This window comes from Chaetura pelagica, unplaced genomic scaffold, assembly GCF_000747805.2.
Source record: "Chaetura pelagica isolate M959 unplaced genomic scaffold, ChaPel_1.0 scaffold246, whole genome shotgun sequence".
NCBI classification, from domain to species: Eukaryota; Metazoa; Chordata; class Aves; order Apodiformes; family Apodidae; genus Chaetura; species Chaetura pelagica.
Window position 1 is genome coordinate 742,155 of NW_009953647.1, and position 27,087 is coordinate 769,241.

Sequence of the window (27,087 nt, forward strand, 5' to 3'; positions counted from 1 at the left end):
TCCACCAGGTACAAGTTCCCCTCTGGGTTTCTGTTGACAGAACAGGCCTTCCTAGTAGAAAAGAGGCTTGAACTTGTCAGAAGTCAGAGGTTTCATGGAAGAGGGGCATGTGTTTGGAGTGGGAGTGTTGCTTCCTTCCCTTTACTTTTGGTACATTAAAACTTATTCAATTTCTAAACTGTTCAATAAGCTGGAGCTGCAGAGCCTGGATGGCAACAGCATCTGGAGAGGGCTGTGCTCCAATTGCCCTGAGTCATGCGAGAGGGTATTGAGGTGGAGGACCTCATGCAGGTGTGGGGTGAGCTGCCCAGATGAGAGCTGGGAGCTGGACTGTGGGAGGGAGACTTCTAAAGCAGTGCTCTTCAATACACTTTTCTTTGGAGGGTGATTTACTGAAAATTCATTTGGCTTGGGGACAGTGTCAGTGAAATTTGGAAGGGTGCTGTGGTGCATCCGTGGGGTTTCTTTGTTTGAAAAGGTTGTGTCTAAACTTAAGGAAGAATAATAGTGAAGAGCCTGGCGTTGTTCTGCAATTGTATGCTTTGAGTGAAATGTGAGGTTGGGTGGTGTTCTGTGCTTGTGCTGGTCTCCCTCTCTCTTCTGCCAATCGCAGAAGTTATTTTTCTGGCTTCCTCCTTCAGCACATATAGCTCCTGGGGGTTTTGACCGTAGTGCTGCTGAAATGCAGGTTCTTTCAGTCATCCCAGAAATGTGAGTCAAACTGTATCACTATCTGGGTGTAACCACTACATACTAGAAGAGAGATGCCTACCTTTTTCTGTCATTTCTATTTTCTGTACATCAAAATACTTCCCTTAGTGGAAGGTTACATCCAGTTCCCCCACCTGTAAAAAATAAGAGTAGTCTTTTCACTGTATGCCTGCAAAAGAGTCAAAACTTTATCTTCAGTTTCCTCACACTGAAAAATAACTGTTCTGTAGGGTTTGGTGGTGTTGGTTTTTGTTTTTTTTTTACTCTCCAGCCTCTTGATGAAGCTGTGGGTACGAATGACAGGACACAGTACTGTCCATCCTGAAGGTGCCTTTTGAGGAGACAGCAGCATGGGGAGGCTATCTAAAGGAAGAGTGGTCTTTGGGGAAAAGTTTGGTTGGAAAGGGCTCTGCTGGAGTGAGGAGGAAGGTGAGGGTTAGTGCTTCTATTTAGAATGGGTTTTGTTTTAGGCTACTGCCCTAAAAGTTGTCACATACTTTGAAAAAGTTCCTGCTAAGCTTTGGAGTGTAATGAGACCCAACTGCATGTGCAGCAGATATGACCGGGTATCTCTTGGAGATCTGGAGGAAACTATGGAGCAGACCTGGGAAAAGACGATGCTGAGGATCCAAGGCTGTTTACTGGGCACTTCCTGGCCATTTCAGATGCTGGCTCACCTCTATAGCTCTCCTGCTGGGTGAGGAAACATGAAGAGAAGGTTGCTTGTGCAGTGGTGTTACTGCTCTCTAGGCTGTGTGATGGCCTTGCAGCTTGTGGACTTTCACACCAGCCCTCATGGATCATTTCCAGGGGCAATCAAAACTGATTGGGGTGAGGCTTTGAAGTCACAGCAGCTGAGTGGATTCTAACAGTTTTCTCATGTCCAAGTGTATGTGCTCTGATCCTTGTGCCTGTTTCCATCATCTTCCACTGATCTGTCTCTCTGTTGGCTTCCTGTAGGTTAATGAGTTGCAGCGGGGCCTGTGAGCATGTGAAGGTAACAGCATGGATGTGTGACCAGGAGGCAGACAGTGAGGACTGCTGGGGCATGGAGCCACTCCAGCAATCTGTATGTTTGCACCTCTTCAGGGTGCTAATTCCCTCTCCCAGCTGAGTGCTGAGGGGATTGTGACCTGCATGAAGTCCATGGCTCAGTGTTCTCTATGAAGGTTTTCTTCAAATGCTTGGAAGGGAGAGGCTTTGCCTCTTGGTACAATGGATATGTGCCTGTGCTGGGAATGGGGACTCTGCTTGGCCAGTGGGAATGTGTTCTGGCCTGGTGCAAGTAGTGGCAACTATGTGCTGCCTTGGTAGAGAAAGGTGGACTACTTGGAAGAGTAATAATTATGATCAGGTGATGCTATGTAATAAAAAATGCTGGTTAATTCAGGTAGGAAGAAATGTTAACTTAAAGGTATCATAACCTTCTGATCTATTGGTATACTAACATTAGGAGAGGACACCTGCTTGTTAGGGTAGCTGCTGGCACATTCATTGGAAGCTGACTAGATTCCTGGTATGTTTTGAACTCTGAAAATGTCTGATTACTCAGATGACTGGCTACCTTTCAGAAGTGTTTAATTGGAGGCTTTGTTTTGACTTTGCTTGAATAGCACAAAATGCATAACATTTTACCAGTGAAGGGAATTAAGTACAAATCGGTGCATGGGATAGGCTTTAAAAAAAATCACTAGGGTTGTCTTGAATATTTGAGATGCAATGAGGAAAAGCATCCACAGCTGAGTAATGGAGATAAAATGCTTGAGGTAAAGCACATTGGCCAAAACCAACCCCTTTATTCTTAGAGCCAGGAGATCCTATTTCTCCTCCTCAGTCTGTGTGGGAGATAAGACCAAAATCACATTACTTGGGGCAAGATTAGGTGATCCCTTGCTGCTCCCCATGTAAAATCCTATCACAGCAGTTACTAAGTTTGTCACTACTACTGCTGAGTGTAATGTGGACTTTTGTATTCAGTGCAAAAAAGTGTTTAGAGGCTGAGAGTTTTGCTGGAGTCAAATTTCCAGTTAGACCTATTTTGTGACATCTTTTAGCCAATGTAAGGGGAAGCTTGTGGGTGTCAAGAACAGTTCTGAAAGTGTCTTAAAATCTCAAAGCTGTGAGCAAAAGGTCTCTGGAAGGGATTGTGTGGTTTCTAGCTGGTTGCTGTGCACATGCTCAGTGCAGAAGAGCTTTGGGAGTGGAAGGAAGGGGCTACACTTTCAAAGAGCCTCTTTCCTTGCTTTCTACTAAGTGTATGTGCCCAAGGGATCTTCCTCTTGTGTTCCCTGGGTGGTTTGGCCTGTGCTCCTGCAGCCCTGTGTGGCAGGAGGCAACTCTGCAGCTGCTTGTCCAGGAAGTAAAAGAGCTGCCGGATGGAGCTCTAGATATTCCCCTTTCCATCAGCTCTGAGCCTGCAGATGATTTCTGTGGCAAGCCTGTGGCTGTATCAAATTAGCTATGAAATTATTTGCATAATAGATTAATCAACCGGCAACAAATCATCCCTCTTTTCTGCCAAGAAAAGAAAAGCAACAACTCAACTGTTACAAGAGGCCATTATGTTCCTTGCAACCCTTAATCTTTCTTTTTCCAAGCGCACGTCGTGTTTTGGCCTCGCGCAGGAAGCTGGCCTGCTCGCTGGCTTTGTGTGCGTCACATCTTGGCAGCTTTTTGTCATTCTTTTAGGCCAAATTTTGCCACCATTATGGTGACCTTCTAGGGAGGGTATTTCCTATGGAATTGGTGGCCAGCTGCCAAACGACTATGTATTGCCAGGTCCTCCATTAGCCTTCGCCTTTCCATTGACTTAGTAAAGAGAGTGAAATTCCTCTGGGCTCCTCGTGCTCCCTCGGAACGGCCCCGTTTTCCCTGGGAGGTCAGGGAGCAGGATGAGGAGGAGTGGAGGGCCTCAGAGGGTGTGTAACTGAGAGTGGGCAGGAACTGGTCACTATTGTATTTTTCCTGTGTTTCTACCTCCCTGCAAGCCAGCTATGTGAATTTCCTGAACTGTATGGTCCTCCTGTGGCTCCAGACTTGACATCTGTGTGTCCTTACTGGTCGAAGAATGCCTCCTCCCAAACTGTGCTGGGGGAGTTTAGTCTGTGCAGATGATAAGAGGCTTAGCTGCCTAATTGAATGTGATAGCGTGAAGCTCCTCTCATGGTGAGGTTTAATTGGATTATAGTACTGTACAGTGATGTGGAGGCTTGCAGGGCATGCAGCCAGCTTCACAAGGAGGGAGTGGATCCTTGCTAATGATTCATTTGTTAAAGACAATGAATTGCCTAGAGAGCTCCGATGGGCATGCCATGGCCGGTAGCTCTAGAGGAGGTTTTCCTAAAAAACCGAGGTGGTTGATGACACTGCACTTGCAGACCCTCTCCTAGGGTCAGTGCTGCTGGAGCAGAGGGTCTGCCTGGTGAGCTTGAGTCTGAGGAAGGGAGGAGATGTGCTCCTTTTGTTTGGAAGAGTAGGTATGTGTGCTTTCTTTTTGAGTGCTGGAGTCTGAAATCTGTTTTCTACTCTAGAACCACTTCAGCCTTTCCTTCAGTGCTTTGTGTCACTGTGTTATGAGCTGTGCCTTCTCATGTGGTCTGCTTGTTCCTTCCACCTAGCAGCCATGAGTCTGCAGGCCAGCCTGGCTTCAAGTGCAGTTCCCTGCAGACCAACAGCTATTTCTGATCAGGAGCTCAAATGCCAGACTTGGACCTCCCTTGCTCCAGTGGGAAAGCAATCTAATTTGTGAGGTGTGCAGCAAAAATAAAAATCAGAGCAGCTTGTATGATGTGCAGTTTGCTTGGTGGAGATTTCCATGGATATAAACTAGAGCTGGGGTCTGCAGGCCAGAAAGTGTGCTGTTGCTTGAGGTAGTGTGTGGTGGCTGTGGCACCTTTGTAGTACCTGTGTTCTGGGTTTGGATGCAGCTTCCAAGGTCTATGTGCTCTGTGGAGGTTGCTGTCTTCCTGAACTGCAGAGTGGCTGTTCTGGGGAGTTCTTGTGCTGAAAGTAAGTGTCTTTGTTTTGCTGAGATTTCAAGAGAGCTTGAAATCTGCATGGATTGCTTAGATCTTATTTCAGAAGAGTTGTCAAGGAAAATAGCACTTGCTCTTCTGTAAGCGGGCAGATTAGCATAGAATATCAACTTTGATGTTGTGTGCAGAGTGTTCCTCATCCTCTGTGCTGGTTTGGAGAGTTGATTTTCTCACAGATGTTTGAATGTGCTGGGAAATGCGTGTGCCTTTTGGGCAGGGAACAGCACCAAGATGTGGAGAGGATTTGATCAATTCAATGTTTCCTGCAGTGGCTCCATCCAAATTGTATTGAAGTGAAAAAAAGTGATTGCTTTGGTGTTGCTGGGAAATGGTAGTTTACCCACCTTTTCCTCATGCTCAAGGTGTGTGGGACCTCTTCCACAAACTCTGGTTTGGTCTAAAGACAAACTCCTCTCTCCTGCTCATTTACCCTTTGGGGCAGTCAGGTGCTCTGGAGCTTGTAGCATCTGAGTGGAAGGGAGAAAGGAAGAGGGAACACTGGTGTTTAACCAGAACCTTAACTGCTTGCAAGTCCTCCTGGGCTTTTGGTAGTTTCTTTTGTTCTAAAAATAAAAAAAGGAACAAATCTGGTGATCCAGGGTGGTTTTATTTTAAGTGTGTATTGCCGGGGCTGTTGAGAGGTGGAGGTTTGAAGGTGTAAGGCTGTAAAGCGGGGCTGGGGATCAAGTGGGTGCCTGTATCCAGGATGAAGTGAAATGTTTTCACTGCTCGGCAAAGTATTTATTTTGCTTTTAACAGTCTTTGGAAGAAAGGCACTGTATCCTTCCATTAGATCCCTTTGCTCTGTTAAATTTGACTGTTCCAAAATTAAAGAAAATATATATAAAGACTGTTGTCCTGTGAGGGCTTGGAGTTGCTCCTCACTGTTGGCAAGTAAATGTCATGTGCAGGAAAGACATTTCTGTAGGGATATTTGCCTCTGCAGGGGAGCACATGGAGAGCTACAAATAGAGACTCAGGAAAACCACAGAGCTCATAATGTGGCTCTGGCCTGTGTTTCAAGGGTTTGTAGCACAGGGCTCTCATTAGTGGCCAAAATGGGCAGCACTTTGCACGTACACTTGTCTGATACGTGTTTCCCAACAGGCACTAGGCCAGATCTAGATATAGAGCAGAGAATGACCCCCATCGAGAGATTCTTAGGAAGCCTTATCTATATATAGTTTATATAAGTCTGTATCCCCTTTCTGCTGAGAGGACAGTCTCTGCCTGGGGAACGTGGTTAAAGCAGATATACCCCAGCTTGTGAGAACCAGGTAAAGGTCCACAAGAATCACTTCTGCTGTGTCCTGCGTGAGTGATCTCTAATGTGTCTTGCCTCCTGCTACGGTGGGTTGCAGCGGGGGATTCTCTGCTGAGGGCTCCAGCTGCACTACCCTATGTCATGGATGTACTGCTGTCACAAGCTGGTGACATGGTCCTTTGGCCAGCAAGGCTTATCTTCTGCAGGAGCAGCTGCTGGCCAGAGGGAACAGCTGTGAGGGCTGTGGCAGGGGGTGCGTGCAGAGCTGATGGTGCCTGCTCCCTCGGGGCACGTTGATCTGTCGGGTGCTCTCATCAGAATGGTGAGACTGTAGCTTGGTAATGACTTGTCATGAAACAGTGCTTGTAGGATTTTTATTCCTGTGCAGTCCCTTTCTTGCAGCTGCTTACAAGGGTGTACAGTCAGAGGAACCTGCACAGACATGCTGCTGCTTCTGGAATGAGGAACAATTTGCAGTGCTCAGCCCACCTGCTTCATACTAAGGCAGGGAAAAAAAAAACAACATAAGAAAATAATAGCAGGTGGCTTAGATCAGGAGTGGGAACACACAGCAAGGTGGACAAGGCTGCTCTTTCACACAGCAGTGTGGTCTCCTATTTATGTGGGGGTGCAGTTTCACAATTAGGATGTCTGATGCTGTTCCCATTAGTCTTTCCATATACTAGGCAGCTTTTTCCCACTGATGCACCACCAGGTTTTGAAGCTGTCCCAACAGCTGCTGAGGGCTAGCTGTGGAGGAGCACAGCCTTCTTTCTACTGCAGAGTTTGCCCACCTAGCATTTTTGTGGTGTATCTTGAAATCAGAAGTGAGTCTGGGGAGCTTTCCACCAGCTTCCAGCTTGAATTGTTAATCTCTGAAGAACTTGTGAGGTTCTGACAGATCTGCTGGAGGCACAGCTTCTCTTTGGATACATTTGTCTCTGGTATTGTGGATCTAGGTCTGTCTTTGAAAAAGAACCGCCAGTGTTCTATACTGGAGAGGCTTATACATTTTTTTTGTGTTTTAGGGAATTGATCTGTCAGTGCAACTCTTAATGCTGTTCAGGCTGGAAGCTTTACAAGAGATGCTCTGCCTTTCCTGGGCCCATGAAAGTTGTAGGGCTGTTGGAGGACATCTCCTCGCACACGATTTTACAAATATAGCGGGATCGTTTAAGGTCACTCAGTCTTGAGTTTCTTCAGGGAGAACACATTGCAGCTGGAGGCTGTGCCAGAGCTAGATTTGACTGCCTCTGGAGGGCCTGTTCTGAAAATGGGTGTCTAACGTGGTGTCTAATCTCAAGACAATGCTGCAAACTTTCCAGCTCATCAGATGTGTGCAGAGTTTTCATTGCCCCTTGTCACACGTGTCCTGATTTCACTGCTACCTCAACAGTGTGAAGTCAGTGGCTTGTAATGGAGACAGGGATGTTACCATTCTCAGCAGAGCAATTGTAGTATCCATTTTCTGATTGTGGGGAGCCAGCCTGGGGTTCCCAAACTCTTTCAATTCCATCTGTGCAGTGGGTAGTTGTGGGTGTAAGACATGAAACGTTTGCCAGTCCTCTGCCTGCTACAGCAGAGCTCCAATAGCTCACTTACTGAAGAGTTCTTTCTCGGATGCACACAGAGCTGTGCCTACTGTGCTGACACTGTTTAGGTGAGGTAGCCAGGTTTTACCAGCTCCTCTGAGGCTGTTTCTGATGGCTTTTTGTAACTTGCCTGCTTAGACTGTTGCTTGCCCTCACCTGATGCCTTGTGCCAGTGCATTTGAGAGTTCAAGTGGTGAAGTGGACCAGGGCAGAATTAAGTAGAGGTGAGGAAGCAGGCAGTGTTTCAGCTGGATCATTTTGCTGCGGTGCTTTGCTGCATTGATGGTCCAAAATGTGATGCGGGTGAGTGTGGGGGTGAGGATGGAGCAGGTAACCCATCTAATCTAGTGCTGCTGCTGCTGGGAAAGCATCAAATGGAAGTGAAAAGGGGTTCTGCATGTTCCCAGTATATGCACCACGTTTCTAATTTGGCAGAGCTTCTCCTTAGGCCAAGGAAATGGCTTCTAATGACTGGGAGAAGTCTATTTAGAGGCTTGTGTTTTAGCTGCCTGCTGCAAACCCTGAGAGGTACCAAGTCATCTGTGTGTGTAGGTCAAGGGGAAGAGATAGTTGGGATAGAGGTGGCCTTTCCTTCTTGTGGGCTCTAAGAGGATGTCTCTGGTGGGAAGAAGGTTTTGGGAGCTAGGCTTTTGTTAGGAGATTGTCAGACAGGTCCTTTCTCACTTGAATAATTGACTGTAACCAAAGCTACTGGAGATTGCTGGGGATGTAACGGAAGCTTTCACACCGATTCTTATGCAAATTCAAACGTGCTCTAGGTTTCTAATGGGACACCTACAAATGCAGTTTGCTCCATTCAGAACCCTGTGTTTGTGCACAGGATCTGTAATTGCTAATTATAGTAAGAATGTGACTTGCAGAGCTGCATCTGTAAGTTTCTCAGTGCTGCTTTTACCTGTAAACATGAGGTTTCCTCCTAAATTTTATGTAAGTGACCTGTGTAGGTTCTGACACATGATTTGGTGTTCTGACACATGATTTGGTGTGTTTGGTGCTGAAACTGTCCATTGCCATACTGCTCTGGTTCAGTAGCAAAATGAGCTTGTACATTTCAATGATGTTTTCTTTGGTGCTATATTTGGGCTCATTAAAAGTAAATTAAATTACCTTGAGTTCTGCAGAAAATAATGTGGTGTATTTAACATAGAGCACAAATAAGTTTCTACCCAGTAAATCTGTGACTGACTTGATGAGGACATTTGATAAGTATTATTTTGGGCTCCTGGGGAGGAGATCAGTGTCTGCAACCTCCTGGCACAGCTTCAAAATTAGGCTTGTTTTTTTCATAAACGTGCCATGTAGTAATAGAGTAGTTGGTCAAAACCACATGGGCTTATTTCTTTAAAATATAAACAGCCTAGAAATGTTTGTTTATGTGCAAAATATTCAGGGAGCGACTGTAAGCATTTCCATGTTTCTACAAGAAATGAAGTTAATTATATAATAAACAAAGATTCATATGGCTTAATTTGTCTCCCATCTGGCATTAGTTAAATTGATGTTTTCATCTGCATGACCTCTTAGGGTGGAGAGAAATTATGAAAATAGAAAATGTGACTGAAAAAGACCTCCCTAGGTCATCTTCTATCCCATGTAAAGGTTGGAGCAACTCCACTGAACAACTCCTTACAGCTGCTTGGGGGAGCAACTATTCCCCCTCTGCCATGATCCATGTTACTGAGTAGAGACTCTACAGTTTTAAAATGGTTGCTTTTAGTTGATTGAGGAGTTGCCTGTCCTGTATGCAGTCCTTCCCCAGCATATACATTTATATTCAGGCTAAATAGATTAACTGCAGCAGGAAGAGCTTCCTTCTTAAAAGAAAGCTATTGTTAGAGCATCACTTATCATAAATCTCTAGTACTTCTAATCCTGCTCTCCTCCCATGGCCCTTTTGACCCTTCCATCTGCCTTCTGATTTACAGTTTGAAGGGTCTGCTCTGAGTTTCTTGGGGCTGCCCTGCAGCCTTCCTTCTGTGGCCTCTTCCTCTCCAACCAGCAGTTTTAAGTGTGAAAAGGATCATTGCAAAATGCTCCCTTTCCTGAAAATATATCTGCATGCTTTCTAACTGGTAGAAAGATGATATGCTGCTTTCCTGATCAAGTTGCACCCACTGCCTTAAAATGAAGTATTTGCAAGGAAAGCTGAGAACTGCAAGAACTGGATTATATATATTTCATGTTGCTAGTGGCTTGCTAGGGGCTGAACTCCCTTTTATTTGCTCTCTAGCCCCTTCCCTATGCTGCTGCTTAGAGCATGGCAGAATTTAAGGTGCTCCAATTTCTCTTTCAGGCTCATGGGTTCTGTATCTTCTTTCTGCCAGGATTCTGCTTTATTTTGCTTAATAGAGTTGAGGACCATTAATGTAGGCTTTGTCCTTGCTTCCCAGGTAAACTCTGAGTGTCTCCAGGTACTTGGTAAGCTTTGCCTGCTCATGTTCATTCCCAGTGAGGATCTGGGACAGCTGCTTGCAGATACCAAAGCAGATCAGAGGATATTATCCTCCCAACATGTAGCATTCAGCAGCTCAGATGTAAAGCTGCTCACTGAGACAAAACCTTGGCCCATGTGGATGTTCTGGAGGATCAGAAGCCTGGCCAGTGCTTAGTTCAAGCAAGTGCATAGAGATTTTTCCAGGGAGAAGGGATTTCAGAGGTGGATTTTCTCAGTTCAGCCTTTGGTCAGCATGCTCCTGTTTTTCTGAAATATGAATGGCAGGTCCTGCTGGGTGTCATTAGAAAAACATTTATAATAAGCTTTTGCTGTTCATTCAATTGTTTCCTTCTTCCAGGATTGTAACCTAAACTTACATGCAGGCTGATAGTGCTGAGCAGCTCTGTTTATGTTCCTGCTGCACCTGCATTCAAGGCCAGCTTTCTGGTGCTGCTCCCTGGCCATGCATGTGTTGAGTGCAGAGTGCTCAGCTCTTCCTGATGCCCTGCACAGATGCTGATGGTACTGTGTTTTAAAGAGGCACCTGCCTTGTCTGGGTTTGGATGCTCATGTTTGCTTTGCAGTGTTGTTCTCCTGCAGGTCTGAGGAGCCTGGGTCCTGGTGTTTCTGCCTTTGTACAACACTGGCATTCAAGAGGATCTCTGGATGAAAAAACCTGTTGCAGCAAGGTGCTTGAGTACAGGCTCTGGTCCAGAGCCAGGTTTTGAGTAGGTTTAGCCCGACCGTGCCAACACCCCAACCGAATTCTGCCTCATTCTTGTGGTATTTACTTCTCCCCTGGCTTCTCGCGGAGTTGCCTCAGGCTGCTGCTGTGGTTCCAAGCTGTGAAGGCAGTGCTTAGTGCTTGGCTTCTCAGGGGACTTGGAGTGAGTGAACACTCTCCTGCAGAATGGGTCATTGTAAAACTACCTGGTGAATATTGGTCAAGTCATAGAGATCTTCACAGGGCTTCAAGGGAGGTGGAGAAAAGGTGCTTTCTATCCTCTGTACTTTTAGGTGCTGTGTAAATTATTCTGGTGGTAGAACAAGCAGCTGTGCAGGAATCCTGCTTTGTTTAGCTTTCACTAGCAGTGTTCTGGACCCTGGGTGTGTGTCAGTGTGAGGCTGCCACCGTGGTGTGCTCTGCTTAGGGTTAGCTCTTGGTTTAGGACAACCATGAGACAATTTCACTCTGCTTTTCTTTACTTCCACTAGGTTGTCATAGTTCTCTTTGGCGGTCAGATTTGCTGATGGTTCATATTTTAGCTGGGAAAAATGTGCCTTGTTGGGATTCTGGTATGTCTGTATACAATTAAAAATGTTGAGTGGGCTGGAAATAGCTTCCAGCAAAGTTGTATCAGTTTCTTGCAGCTCTTTTGTTTGGTAGAAATTCCTTTCTATACTCTCCCCCTTCCTATCCCCCTGACAGCCCACCTCTTTTCTACAAGGGCATGCTGAGGTATAATTCACAGCCATGTGACTGAAGTGAAATATGCACAGCTGCAAATGCATTTTTAAATGATACTTCATTGTTAAGGCATCTCTCTGAACAGGTTTGCAGTTCTAGTAGCCAAGTGATCAGACTATGGTAACAAAGGATTTTGTTAAAAACACTTGACTTTGATTTGTATCAAGCTCCAAGAATGTTTTGACCACTCACTACTTTTGAGTGCAGACAGGAAGTATCTGGAGCAGGGTAGGTCCGTGGTGGAGAAATTTCTCAGATGTGTCCCTGAGAAAAGGGTATGTATTTGAGTTTTCCTTTGCTCTCCCTGAATGGTGGTGTGGAGCTCATGACAGTGGAGTACAATAAAGGACACAGACAAAAGTTTTATTGATGTTTGAAACATCAGGAATATCCTGAGTTGCATGCTGCAGCTCTCCTCTACCTTCCCACTGAATGGAGACATTTTCAGCTCTCTTTCCTCTTTGGATCAATCAGACTTGTTGCTGTTATGTTTTCTTGTTCTTTATGGTGCATAACAAAGCCCAACACCTGAAAGCTGCAGGCATTCAGTATTCTGTCACAGTCACTGTGGCCCAGTGCTGCCAGGATTTGGAATGGGGTTGACTGAATCACAGCCCAAGAACCAATGTCTGTTTTATAGGCAAGTTGAAATAGCTTTACGGACATCCAGGACATCACAGAAGGCTTGTACCAGTTTAAATGTAGAATTTGGTATAGCTTAGTGTGAGCAATTCTCTAATCTCTGGAAATTCAACAGTTCATTTTGTGTCCCAGCTTTCCTGTCTCTTGAACATTGAATTCAGGTTCTTCTAGCTTTTGCTTCTCTCGTTTCTGTCCTCTCCCAGCAGACTGCTGCTGCAGCTGCTGACAGTCTCCTGGGCATCTTGGTTCCAAAATTATCACCAGATTTTCCAAGCTATTGCATGAGTAACCTTAAGCTTTTCTCATGTGAGTGAATTCAAGCTCTCCACCAGCCCTCCAAGAGGACCTGCTCTGAGTAGAAGGTGGTCTGCTTTTGAGATGGTACATCTGCAAACAGAGGACCCTGCTGAGCATCAGTCATGTGGGACATCTGTCTTTGCAGTGTTCTTGCTGATTCAGGTGTGAAAACAGAGATGTAACTTAGTAAGTCGTAGTTAAATGAGCATTTATGTATGGTCAGAATTCTCACATACATAAATGAGAATCTCTTAGTCGAACAGTTTAGCATGCACCCTCGTTGCCTCCAGGGTTTCCCTTCAGCCAGTTTCGAGGTGCTTGCTATGGGCTGACCTTTTCTTCACAATGGTGGAAATGAAGGCTCAAAATAAACACCTGCTGAGTGGCAGCAAATCTATGCTGGAGAGCTCAGGCTCACCAGGGTTGTGGGAGTCCCAAAAACACTTGTTCTCTCTCTGTAGGAAAATTGATTTCTTCAGAAATGTGGATTTAACTGCCTTGATGCTGACTATCATGCCAAACCATGGCCTTCAACACTTCTTGCAAACTGCATGCACAATCTTAAAATGGGAGGCATTATTTGTAAGTTGTGACAAGGTAGGGATTGCCCCTTTCATCATGGCTTTGGTGCAAGTACCTAGGCTCCAAAGGAAAAGAGCATGAGGGTTGGTGGATTTTTATTGCCCTGTAACAGATGGGCACAGAGAAGTCAATTTAATGTTTTACAGGTTCTCCAACAGAGAATTTCTTGCATCATCGTTCTAAATCTAATCTTTGTCTGCCAGATGTGGAACATTTAACAGGTTTAGGAAATGTGGTGTTTAGTAGATAGTTTGGCTGATAGTATATTTGAGACTATTAGTGAAAAATTCCAGCAGTCAGAAACACACAGTGTATGTTAGTACAGGTCATGTATGACCAGCCAAGGACCTAAGTGCAGATTTTGATGTGCCACCTGTGGCCATGTGGTAAAAATCAGAGGTTGAGTGTGATCATTGGAGTGAAGAGAGCATAACATTAAGGATATATTCCATCCTGATGTCTGAAAAAATTGTGATAATTGTCCCTGTCTCACCCCCACTGATGATCCTCCACTGTTCCTGTAGCATAAATGCTCCTTGATAGCCTGAGTATGTGCACCTGCTTTCAGGATGCTCCTTGCCTCATTTATAAAGAGAAGCACTGACCACAAATGATGCTGATACCTATTCCTTGCTCTTAGCATCACTGTCATATGAATGTTAGCTGGTTGCATCAGCTTTAAACTGATTGTTTTAAAACACTTTCAGGGAGCTGAGCCTGGTCTAGCTTTGGAGTTTGGCCTCCATGAGTCATCTCATGGTATGGTCCTGTTCACAAATGGAGTAACTCCATCTTAATGCTGGACAGGCTCCTCAGTAATCCCTCCCAGCAGTGAACCTTAATATCCTGCTGAGGAAGAGGCACCTTGTGTCTAGCCTCTGCCTGTTCATGCCTCGTATACCTCCCTCCATCTGCTTATTCTGTGGAGCATCTACAGTTTATCTGGATAAATCTGGGTACAGTGGGAATTTGCAGGCCTGATGAAAGGTTGTGGGGACTGAGTGGGTTATGATTGTCATAAATCATTTACTGTTTTATTGCTTATATTCAGCATTCATTTTGAATCTGCACCTCAGAGCACCTTGTGTCTACCATAGCTTACTGTCCTGTTTGTATATACAGGTCACTCTAACATTTTAATAAATTCTCTTGACAAATTGAACTAACAAGTTCAGGCATTTGGTTTGCTTTGCTGCTCTCGTATTGCTTTCAGAATGAAACAGCAGCAGCGATGATGCTAAAGAAATGTACTATCTAAATAATATTAAATCTCTGCTTGCCAGTTGAACTTCTGAGTTGCTGTTGAGGTTTAGAATATTAAGCAAATGCAAATGTTTCTCTGGACCAAATCCCTGCCTTCTCTTGTCTATGCATGCATTTGACACTGGTGATTTTTCTGCACTCCTTTAGTAAAAATTGTGATTCCTTTTCTCCTGGATAAACTTACAGGTGATGTAAGCTTTCAAAAAAGAGGGTGAGCAAAGTCTGAATTACCAGGTTTTCTCCCTTTTCTATGAGAAATGCAGTGAAATTTCAGTCACAAGGGGTTTTTACAGAAAAGAAAACAAATTCAAAAACCTTGTGCTGAGTTATTTCCAAACAAGTTCTTTTTCAGTAGCAGCTCTTTAAAGTAGAGCATGCAGGATATATTTGGATGTGAAGGGAGGATTGCAGGAGGGGGAGAAACATTTCTAAAGTGTTGTTGAGCGACATTTTGAGATCACCTCGAGACTGGGAGTTTTTCTAAAGGAAACTTCTCTCATTGAGAGGAGCTCAGAAACTCTCTGAAAACTTGAATGTTTTGCAGCCCCACTGCAAGGCCTGGAAGTGTCTCCTCCTGGCTGTCCCCTAGGCTGTAAGGACAGCCTGGTGATGAGGTTTCTTTCCTGTTCAGGTATCCCCTCAGACAGGGCTGAGGGGGGGGGAGGAAGATGTTTGATGCAGTCTTTGCCGCTGCTGCTGCAAAGTAACCTGCATGGGTCAGCTTTAAAGACTATAAAAGATCCTAGTTTCTGTCCATCAGTGCACTTTTTCTGGGTTCTGTAGTTTTTAAGGCTTTTTTGGAGAGCTTGTGGGCTATAGACAGTGCACTCTCTGTGAGCCTCTTCAGTCCAGTTGGGCTGATTTTGGAAGTTAAAATACCATTTCTAGTTACAGCTGAAGTTCCTTCCCTGGCAATACTGGTGGTAGTTTCACTTCAGCAGTCTCATTCTTCCATTGGCCTAGGTAATGTGGCTAACAATTTGGCTTTTAAAATCTTGTCAAATCCTGTACTTGTTTGATGATTTTGTTTCCACCTTATCCGTGCTCTCCTGAGCACTCCAGCAGGCAGTGTGCAAATGAGCAGGCACTGCAGAACATTTCATGGAAGAAATGCAAGGGATAGGTGCTGGAAAACAATGCAGCTCCAACCAAAGATATCAAGAGGCATTTCTTTCCATTCAAGGAGTGCTGAACACTTCTGTGTTTTCAGACCTTTCTTGACCACCCTTAATATTGCAAAGCTCCTTTCTTTGCCCCTTCCTTTCAGGGGAGACAAATCTAGAAGGGATAGTACATTTCAGCTGCTTTACCCTCCATGTTTTGTTCCAGTTTGAGGGTGCTAACCAGTGTTTCCACTGTGTTTAATGCTGAATAGAGTTCCCCCAGCTTTAATGGCAGGATCTGGAGTTCTTTGTGAATTATATTTAGTGCTTTGAGAAGCTGCTTTGTCAGCTGTGCATTGTTGCCTTGTAAAAACTGGCACCATTCAAATCTAAATAAATGCTTCTGGGAAAAAAACAACCTTCCTTTTATAATATTTTGAATGTGTTTGATTTGGAAACATTCTTTGAGCTGTGGCCAGAGAGCAAATGGGTTGTCAGGGTTGCAGTCCCCTGTTTGAAGCACCTGTGCACAGGTGAGCTAGTGCCGAGGGGCTCAGAGGAGCTCAGTGCTTGTGTGCTGTGGTGCTGAACAAACAGCTGAGGTGCTGCTAGTGTTATGCAGTGTTTGGTACAGCTGCAGAAATTGTCCTTGAGGAGCTGATAGTTCTCCTAACCTTCCTTCTAGCCTGATGTTGAATACATTGGGGTTTGGAGTTGCAACTTTCCCTTTGTGACTCCTTCCCTGTAGCTCATCTTATGAGTGCTGTATTTAGTCGTCCTATGTTTGAGGCATGATGAGAAATGTGCAAAAAATGTTTCAAACTGAAGTGATGAATTCTGATATCTCTTTGATCATCACCCTGTTCATCTCCAGAGTCAGGGGAGGAGGGAGTTGGTATTGAGCATGGGGCAAGTAAAGGAACAGCACAGACCATTAGCTCTGCAAGGTTTTGGGGTGGTTGGCTGCATGTACTAATCTGGAAAGGTGCCAGAGTGGGAGGCTTTTGACAGCCTTGCTGCAATGAGACCTGCATTGGGATCTGTGAGTGTTCTTCTAGTCTGAAAGCAAGCCTGCCAGTGAGATGCTTTGCATATTTGATTGCTGTACTGACTGATACCAAACGTGCCATCAAAGTTCACAAATGTTACTGACTGCTGCTGACTGCTTTGCTTTTACCCTTAGAGGACATTTTGAGTTCTCAGTTAAAAGGCAAATGACCATTTGGGTTCTAAATTACACCCATGTTGTTCTCCCATTTTGTTTATTTCAGGCCACATTGCAAACTTTGAAAACAAAGCCCTGTTCATCTGGCACTCAGTGGAACTTGTTTGAATAGAGGTTACAGAATGACATTGTGTTTGGAGTGGCTTTGCTTACTTGGGTCTAGATGGGTCAGCAAGGGAAAGGCAAGCATAAAAACAACAAACAGAAAAGCCCACCCCTGAAACTCCTTAGAAAAACCCTCCTACAGCAGTTTTCAGAAAATGTTTATTCACAGTGGTGTAAGGTGTCTGTCTTTCAGAGGAGCACTGAGTCTAAAGAATTACATGGTACCAGGATCTTGGCTTTTGCAGCACCACGTGTCTGACTTTCTTGTGAACTGGGAAGTATTTGGGGGTGGTTGAGTGAGAAGTAATTTGATGCAACCTGTGGTGTGAGCCTGTTTGGTATCTGGAGTAACAAGCTGTTCAGCGCTGCATCAGAGGGTGTCATGGAAGCTATTTGAAATGGAGAGAAATAAGGCAGAGAGATGGCAAGTTGTTCATGCCTCGAGAGCATGCTCTGATTTGGGAACACTAAGAAGCCATTTGTTTTTCCTTGCCTGCTTTCTTGGCTGGAGGCTTTCTTGCCCTGATTTCCCATAATGAAGAGAACACAGTGACAGGTAACCCAAGTGGAACGGAGCTCTTTGTTACAAGCTCTTGTGACATGGGCCTGAATTTAAGGCTTATATTGCCATAGTGTTTTTTCCCCTTGATGTGGCCTTTGGCCAATGTACAGAGAAAGGGACAGATCAGGAGATTTCAGGCTGCGTCCTGTCCTATAATGAATGATTTGCAGGCTTAGGGATATGTGTGCTCTGGCTGGGACTGTGATGTCTCCTGGGGTACCAAGTGGCTGACAGGAATGTGCAGAGAGCACAGCACCAGGTGGCACAGCAGCAAGCTCTTGCTGTTGACTGTTCTGTGGATGGAACAAAAGACAGAATAACATCCAACTTTTTGAAATATGGCAAGTGCAAGAATGATTGGGGACCTTTGCTTCCTACTATCAAAAAGATGGTACCAACCACTAAACCAGACTGGCCAGCACAGGACCTCCCTCTGAATCTTCCTGCACGCAGATACGTGCTGGCTCCTCCCTGCCAAGTGCATATGGGCTGGGGAATAGGGCAAAGGAGCTGCTGGGGAAATGGTTGTTTGGAGAACAGAGTTCTTGACATGGAAGTGGAGGATTTGCCATCAGACTGCTCTAGATGGGAGTTAGGAGGAACAAGCAGGCTGGTGGAGGAGCTGTTCTTATCAGTTGCACAGTTGTGGGGAGCTGGTCACGTGTAGGCTCTGACATCCTTAGTTGCTGTGGAGACTTTACAGCTCCCAACCTGATGCTGCTGCGTTTGGGGATGCTGTGCTCAGGGTGGAGACATGGAAGTGGTGGAGAGAGGGTGGGGGTTATGATCCAGGCAAGGCATATACTGGAAAAAACACATGCCTTGAGGCATTTTTCTTAACATTTTAATCTCATCGACAGGTGCCTTTAAGAGAGCTGGCTGTGAGAATGTCCTCTGTTGCATGCTGGAAGGCTGGGTGCTTTGTTCTCACAATTGGCTGCAGTGCTGTCAGTTTGGGAGGATGGTGCTGGTACAAATGAAGATGCAGAGATGCTCTGCTCTGTGTTTGGTGGCAAGCTGTGAATAGATCAGGAAACCTCTAGCTCTTTTGGTCCTTCTCATCTGCAGCTCCCACTAGTTTCATAGGGTTTTGGGTGCAGATGGAATTGGCTCCTGGCAGGCAGGGAGAGCGTTCCAGTAGCATGCCTGGAATAGCTGGTCCTGCCAATGAGACTGCTGTCTGGGGCAGGGGGCCAGCAAGGAGAAGGCAGGTTGTGTAAGGAAGACATGCAAGGGAAAGGTGAGCCAGGGAAGTGAGGGCTGCTGGGTTGCTTCCATCTGTGAAGGTCTCTCCTCTTCATCCTCTACCCATAGTTTGGTTTTGCGTTCCTCCTCCCAGTCTCCTTTTGGTTTGGAGCGTGATTTGTTTGCTCATTCGTGTATATGCTGTTGCACCAATCCATAAAGCATGTGGTGGGGAGCTGCCCTCCACCCTGGCAGGTTCAGTTAAACTTAAAAGGTTGTGCCTTCATTTTGTTGCTGGCTAGCTGAGAAATGAAGCCCTAGCTACAGAAGCCACTTGACCAGCCTGCATCTCAAAGGCTCTCCATCCCTGACAGGTGCTGCTTTAACAGCTCTCATTAGGTGCTCAAATGGGAGTCTGGAATTTCAGTGTTGTGAGGCTTTCTGAGCTCATGCAAGCTTCTTAGACCCCCTGCTACCTCTGGCCTTTGGTCAGATGGATATGGCTATGCCTGGTTTTTCTCCCTCTTGCTTGTTCCTTGGTTATGGTTACTCCAGCCATTACTAAATTAGTACAGCAAATATCAGATGTGTTTGTGTCTTGTGAAATATAGAAAATGTAATCCTGATGGTGTGTCAAAGGAGCTTTGACCATGAGTCAGCTTTTCATTATTTGCTGACTTTAGTCTTTAAAGCTAATAGAACACCTTTTTATTGCTACAAAACTTTGGAAACATTGATCAAATCTAATCCATCAGTACCACAGACTCTTCCATTGATGCATACTTTGGTGTCAGGATGCTGTGCTGTCCCAGTGTTCTGGATGCTGGGTTTGAAAGAGAAAATCAGGAGACCTGTATATAACTAGACATGGTAGTCTAGATGTAGCATGGTGTGAACACAGGGATGAGTTTGCTGAACTCCTTTGTATTTCATTGCCTGCCTGAGAAACAGACCTCATACCTGCTTTGTGATTTTGTTGGGTTTTCCCCCCCCCCTCTAAGTCACCCTGTAATGGACTTTGAAACCATCCAAATGAAGAGTGAGAAGCCAAATGTACAATAGTGTGTGCAAGAATGGAGATCTCTGCTGAGGTCAGCAGATGTGTGAAGGGAACTGCTTCAGCTGTTGCTGAAACAGCTTCTTAAAGAGAGCGGGACTGTTTTCTGGGTAGCACAGGGCAGAGCATGTACCTGAAGGTGAGCAGTTGTTGACAGGCTGATTTCCTGCCTGTGTGACTTGGAATACATCAGGTCTCGGCCTGTTAGTCAGAACACGGTGTGAAACAACTGCCAGTTTGTACACAAAATTTTACTTGGCTACCTGAAGAGTGAGCGGAGCTGTGGAGATACAGCTTTAACCTCTGTGGATTTCACCAGCATCACTGTGCTTTCCATACCAATGAAGGGCTAAAAAAATGAGATGTGCCAATGGAATATGTAAACTCTGTTTTGTGAGCCGGTTATTTGGCTTGCAAGGATCCTTAGGTGAGTCCCCTAGAGCCAGCCAGCAATGTCTTGTCCCACTGAAAGAAGACATCTCTCAGCATTTTCAAACTGATACATTGGACTATCTAAGCTTGGATGCACTTTAATCCTTGGTCATATTAACTACATGCTGCTCCTTAAATAGCAAATGTGCCCATGCAGAATTCTAGAATCTTTAAAAAAAATTAAGCAGGTCTGTGCAATTTTGACAGCACCCAGCCCTTTTGTATGCTCGGTTTGGATCAGGTGTTTTTGTAATACATTTGAAGTGAGCAGGGCAGTATTTCAGCTGTAAAAAGATAGCATCTGTCTGTGCATGTGTGTCCTTGTGAGGTCATGGGTAGAGCCTGTTTTGTAAAATAAGCTGTCATCCTCTTACCTGTCTGAACAAGATCTGCTTGCTCCAGCTTTTCTATGGATTGGAGTCTCTAGGAATTTAAGAGCTTGATTCTTTATATTAATCCTTGAGAACAATGAAAATACTTTCTCTACAATTGTTTCTTGGCTTATTAAGCTTTATTTGAATGAATCTGTAGCCAGAACGCCTGACTGAAGGTTGCAGTTTAGCTTGGTGGTGTGAACGAAGGAGAAGCAGAGACTGATATAGGACTGTTAAAGGTTCTTTGCAAGTCACTCAGGTTATGTTTTTGGCATGACAGAAATTGGGTCGTTTGACCTATCTCTCCTCATTTAATTTCCTCTTGCCTTGGAGCTTGCTTAAGAGTGGGTTTGAGATTAGCTAATTTTGAGGGAATTAGCTCAAGAGCTTCGGAAGGTGGAGAAGCACTCTTCTTGTGGCTTCCATCATAGCTGCCCTTGCCTGGAGGCCCCGCTCTTGATGCTTCAATGACATGAGCAAGCATCTCTTCTCCCTGACTTTCTCCCTGAGCTAATTCTCCTAGGCCAGTGCAGAGCCCTGCCTTTAGCATGTAAGTGCAGCAACGAATACATCCATGTGCTGTTCTTTTTCTTCCTGGGCATGTGTGAAGCAGGCGTAGGAAACTGATTGCACAGTTGCTTGTTCTTTTGGTGCATATATTCATATGTTACTTAAGCAGCTGTCCTGAAAAATGCTGTGCAGGACTTGTCCCTCTGGCCTCTCCTGCACAGGCACCCCTGTAGCTATGTGCAGAATGGCTGTGTTTGCCTGGGCAAGCATGTGTATAGGCGTGTGTCTCCCAAGTGGCTCACAATTTATTTTGGGACTGGGTTGTGTGTAAAATGCCAGCTCAGAGCAAAATACTCAAAGTTGAGGTTGAAAGCATTGAGGTAGGAGGCTGCTTGTTGTTCTGAAATGCTGAAATAACCTGGGTGAGGTGAAATTGTCCAGTGGCTAGAGACCAATTCCTTCCTTGCAGCCATTGTCTGATTGAGGTTTCCAGACCTCTCAGGTGAGTGCTACTGGCATGAAATGTTTTCTCTAGGAATCAGTTAACCTGGACAAGAGGTATCTGTGTGGTGAGCTAGAGTCTCCTTGCCCTAGCTTCCATCTTGCTCATCCCTCTAGCTGTGGATGCATCTGTTGTTATTCTTGACTTCTATGGGGCTTAATTAAAATACAGGTCTTTAATTTTTAATTTTTCCTTCCTGTTGATTCGAGTGTCTCTGCATGAGTTGAGGTCTCAGTGCAATTACTGTGCTCCCTGTGGAGACATAGACATTTAATTCAGTGAGGCAGACTCTTTCTTGGAGGGGGTTTATTTTCCTGATCTTTCTGCTCAGAGGGATGCAAAAGCAAAACATCCAGTGAGTAAAGAATGTGACGCTTTATTTGGTTGTTCTGGGTATGTTTGCTGGATCTTGGTTACCAAAATGTTACGTTCTTTGCAGATAACTGTCTCCCTGGGCAAAGACCTCGTGATGAAGCTATTCAGCACAACTTGCATTAGCAGGGCGAGTCAAAACCATTGGGTCAGGTCCAGCTTTCCTGTTGAAAACTGCATTCTTGCAGCAGTGATGTAAAAAAATGAAGAGTTTTATTCTTGTGGAACGCATTAAGCTGGCTCATGATTTGTTAACCTGAGAATGGGGTCAGGCAAGTACCTCGTGCCTCCTCGCTGTGGCAGGGACATGTGCGACTGGAGGGGGTGCAAGCTCCTCAGCAGGCCTTGCCTGCTGCTGCGTGAGGCCCAGCTGTGCTCCTAGCATGGAGATCTACTGTGAACCTTCAAAAAAGGGTGGAAATCTTGGCTCTCAGATTTCTGTTGCCCTTATTTAACACTGCTTTAGCTAACTTAGTACTTTTGCTAGCTTAACTCCCTGTGTGCAACTGTGGGTCAATGCTGAGACAAACATGCAGCAGAAGTGTTTGCCTGTGTCTCTTGTGTTGCAAACCCAGCCTTTTTGTAGAGCATTCAGAATCCTTCAGGCTCTTTCAACTCCAGTCTTAAGGCTTCCTCAGTTCCCCTCATGTGTCTGTTTTCTCTTTTCCGTTTGTTCATGGACATCAAATATGTATGTGAAATTTGCAAATTAACAGGCTCATTTATGGGAATGTTTTGAGACTGGTCCATTTCCTGATCCCTGAGACTTGACAGAAGTACAGCAAAGTTTATGCAAGATAAATGTATGGAAGGATGTGCGACCATTACCCAGGCAATTATGGCAGACAAATCCTTGCTGTACCTGTGGGTAGGAGCAGTTCAGGATTCCTGTGTTGGCAGCAGGGCACCACACATTCTGAAATATGCCTTTTCATGATTATTTGAGTAAGGTATGGTCCATTTCTGCCGTGTGTTCTGAGGGTTGCTTTAATTAGTAACCTGCAAACGTAGAAGACCCAGAAGAGAGTGATTTGGTGAGATTTTAGCTCTGATTTTATTTCCCCCCTCCAATGGAGAGTATAAACATTTCATTGTTGTTTGTGTGAAGTGCCTTTCAGTACCAGCAGCCTAGCAATGGGGGGTAAAGAAAGAAGATGCATCCCATGTCTTAACTTCTTTTGTTTTTCTAATTACTGTAAAGGAGGCTTTTAATTTTTTTAATTTTTTTTTGTTTCCAAGCAGCAAGTGCTCCACAGGGCTTGATCAAAGCTCATAAATGATGAATTGAAAGAATGCCTGGTGGAGAACAGAACGCCCTCCTTGTGCTCTGCTGTGTATGCTGAGAACACCATTGTTTCTTTCCGTACCTTTTTCATCCTCGAGCTCTGGCCGGAGAGAAAAGGCCTTTGTTCATTGCCTGTCAGCTGAGACAATGCCAGTGTGTTGTCCTACCTCTGCTCTCAGCACCTGACCAGCCCAAGCTCTGTGGGTTTTGGCAAGCTGAGCACAATTGTCCTCCAGCTACAGCGTTACAAAGACAACAAATGGCATCACATCCTCCTTTCCCCAGGAAGCCTGGCTGCTTCACAGCAGCAGCCAACTGCGTCTGTGCTTGCTGCTCTGTTCAGGACGTGGAGGGGAAGCTGCTGCACTCTGGGTTGAGGCATGCAGCTTCACCTGATGTCCAGTGCATAGAGACATTTAAGTCTGCAGTTGAAGCACAGAGCCTGTGCTCTCCTGCTTCTCTTGCAGAGGCTCTGGCCATGGGTGAAAGTGTGCTTGGCTTCTCCCCTGCCAGCCCAGCAGCAGCTGCAGTTGTCCTGCCTGCTTCTGCTGTCCCTCCCCAGCAGCTCCAGGCTCACACCCTCTAGCACGTCTGGTTTGATGACACTGTGCACAGCTGCTGGTGATGTGGCACAGCGGAGCAGAGGCTCAGGCAGACCCAGTTTTTCTGCTTTCCTTGTAATTTCTATAACATCTCTGTTTGTCTGTGCTGTCTTCTGATGCAAAACTCTGCAAAGGGGAGAGCTTTTACTTCTTTCTCTTTTTTTGAGGGGGGAGGCTAAGAGGAGGAACCAGTGCTTTGCAAATGAGTGAGGAGAGCAGACAGAGTGGGCTGGAGTGGAGGAAGAGGCTGGCAAGAGCAAGCTTGGAGAGGTGCTTGAGTGAAGAACAAGAGAGCTAAGACGAGCTCTTTCCTGTTCCTAGCCCCATGCCATAGGGTCAGGTTCAGGCAGAGCCACAGGCATTTCTGGGTGTGGCAGCAGTTGCTTCAGTGTCTGCCACTGCTTCAGTATCTGCCAGACACTTTAGCTGCATCTCTCCTGCAGTTTTGCACCCAGGCTGGTCATGTCTACCTTCTGGTGTTGCAGCAAAGCAATGTTTCAGCTTCCCATTGTGGTGGAGAAGGTGGTGGTGGAGGTACAAGTCATCCTTGCAGAGGTGACTTACGGGTTCCTGGCACCAATGTGGAATCCTGTAGTTCAACTGCAGGCTTCAGTCAGTGACACTTGTGCTACTGCTGCCTGAGTGTGCACAAAAATCCAGCATCAGCTCCTTCAAAAGCAGCCCTGATCTTACACTTTATCTGAGAGAAAGAGCTCTGCAGTGGTTTTCTGAGGAGCCATACTGAGGCTTGTCAATATTCCATTGAGAGGCCAAAGATGTCCATGCGGTGGTGTAGGGACCTGAGAGAGGCAGCGCTGGCTCCTGGCCAGTGTGGTGGGCGATGTCTGGTCACTAAAACCTACGTGCCAGCTTTCTCTGGCCTCTGCTTTCCTCAAGCTGAGCTGTCTTTGCTTCATGTTTATCTTTCCCTGAAGTTTGTTTCTAGACGTGTTCTTAATCACACCAGCTTGTGGTAACTTCTGTGAAATGGTGACAGTGCCAATACTGTGGTCCTGTTACCTCAAAGCCTTAACTCGGCTGCACCACTCTGAAGTTTATCCCTTCCCAAGCTCTCCCTGTGCTGGAAGGCAGAAGTGCAAACAGTTTCAACCAGAACAATGTAGCATTGCCTGGGTAAAGAATGTGATGTACTTGCGTATGTATGGCACGTAAGCACCAGGGCCAGAAGGCACTGCTTAAGTCCTCTCCTTTCTTGTTTTCTTTTTTTCTTCCTTTCTCATTAGAGATGCCTGAGCCACTTGCTAGCACTTTTGTTTGGGGCTGAGGAGGAGAATGCATGGTTTGACAAGAGGAGGTGGGAGTGAGGGATCTGAAACTGAAAAAGCCAATATTCTAGGAAAGCTTGGTAGGCAAGTTTAAAATTAGACTGAGCAGTCTAATTCCAGCTTTTATAGTGCTGGAATTTAATTCCTCTGACCCTCAAGTTCTTGGTCTGACTCGGAGCAAGAATTCCCAGACTGGTTGGTGGAAATCTGTGCTGTGAGGCACGCCCATGTGGCCATGGGTCTGTATCAAACGGAGGCCTCTACCTCCTGTTGACTTCTGTGTTTGTGAAAGGTTGGAGAAATGGTCTGAAAAGCCAGGAGTGTCTAATGTATGTCTGCTGTCTTTGTCTGTATCAGTGTGTGGTTTATCCCCTGAGCCTGTTCACACTCAAACCGGGTGCTATTTTGTGTGAAAGCTGTTCAGAACTTTTCCTTTTTCAGCCATGATTGTAATTGTTTCTCTTCTGTTCCTGTTTGCAGGTTGTGCAGCTTGACATTAAAGAAACTGGTAGTCTTAAAGGAATTGGATAAGGAGCTTATTTCTGGGGTCATTGCTGTCAAAATGCAGGTAATGGTTGCTCAGTTTTAAGAATTAAATATGTTGCTTGAGTAAAAAACTAGCAGATGCCTAAACTGAGCTTCACCTCCACATGAAGATCCATTGCAGCCATGGACTTCTTCTCAAGTACATCAGGGCATTCTGGTTGTGTGGAAAGTCTCCTTTGCTCCTTCCCCCATGTTCCTACTGAATTTCACTGTTGTAAGCAAAGATATTGCTCACTGAGGGCTCAGCATAAGATTATCTGTATGTAAAAATGCTCCTTACAGATCGTGTGCTGTCACCTGAGCTGTCACTTTAAGCCTGATTCTCTATTTAACATACTTCAGCTCACTTTAGGGCTGAACATCTTGGTTACTTGGTCCTGGTTTAGGTGTTCTGGAGTTTGGGCCTTCCTCTGCTGATGGGCAGCTCATTTTGTAGCCAGATGCTTGCCAGTGGATTTGTAGGGTGCCTGTACATTTTAACTTGTTTCCATAAAACATAGCTGGCATCCTAGGTAAAAACCAGTTTTACAGATGCCTACATGTAGGTCACACTGCCTGGAGGCAGGCAGGGAAGGAAAGTGTCTGTTCCATAGTGTGTCACAGCATCAGTTCAACTCGCATGCTCCCACTGCTGCAAATGCTGAAGTATTTAATGAGTAAAAGCCTAGCAGACCTGTAAGTAGAAAAATATCTTTAACCCTGCTGAATAGCAGCTACTTTTCAAGTAGAGAGCCAGGAAAAGTGCTGCACAGAGCTGGTTGTGTCAAAACACAGTTTAGCTTGGAAACTGAAATTGTGAAGGTTCTACAGTGCACAAATGTGCATCTGAGGATATAACCAACATCTCTCATCTCTGTGAGCAGTCTAGCTGGGGTAATAATATGTCCTTTTGTTTTGGAGGGGATTTATGCACCCACAGCAGGAAGCAGAAAGGCAGGGAATCATTTCACACACGTGGATGGATTCATGGGAACCTCGGAAGAAGCACGGCTGTGGGTTCCCAGACTGTCAGCATAGCTTACTGGGGCTGAAAGCTTTCCATATGTTTGTACTTCAAGATGGTGGATGCATCACTGTGAGGGCCTGAGGCTTGTCAGTGAATGATCTATGTGTAGAACATGTCAGACTTGGGTTGGAGAATTCAGTAGCTTTTACTAGAGCAAAACCTTATTCGTCTGTCCAGGTTACTGCTGAATGCTTACATTTTTTATGGGTGAAAAGGTTGTAAATACTGTCCCAGACCTGCAAGTGCAGAGGAGTTTTAACCTGTGGGACTTGTCTATTTTGGATACATCTTGATCTGCCTTGCTACAGTAAGTCAGATGCTGGCCCTGTGCACTTTTTGTGCTGTCCCTTCCTCCACCAGGGCAGATCCCTGAAGAACTGGAAGGCACAAGGACTTGCCCTGTTTGGGCTGCTCATTTGCCAACTCCTGGGACTGCAGACGTGCCCAGGCCATCCTTCTTTTGCCTTTCATCTGTCCTTTCAGTTGACCTAGATGTAACAGTGGCAGAGGTGAATGCTGTCCCAGTGGGTACCTCACCTTGAGTGTCCCTCATGCTGGATCAGCACCCATATTTCTTTGGATGTTTAACTGAGACTCAGTGGCACTGCAGCTGTCTCAGGCACAGGC

General features: G+C 45.4%; 1 protein-coding gene across 1 annotated transcript in view; it reads left to right on the forward strand.

Moving 5' to 3' along the window:
- Positions 1 to 255: 255 nt before the first annotated feature.
- PACS2 (phosphofurin acidic cluster sorting protein 2) overlaps positions 256 to 27,087 on the forward strand; it is a 72,302-nt gene continuing 45,470 nt past the window's right edge. Inside the window, exons 1-4 of the mRNA XM_009999915.1 lie at positions 256 to 298; positions 7,824 to 7,931; positions 9,147 to 9,303; positions 25,389 to 25,476. Of these exons, the coding sequence (XP_009998217.1) occupies positions 256 to 298; positions 7,824 to 7,931; positions 9,147 to 9,303; positions 25,389 to 25,476 (396 nt within the window). The remainder of the gene's footprint in view (positions 299 to 7,823; positions 7,932 to 9,146; positions 9,304 to 25,388; positions 25,477 to 27,087) is intronic.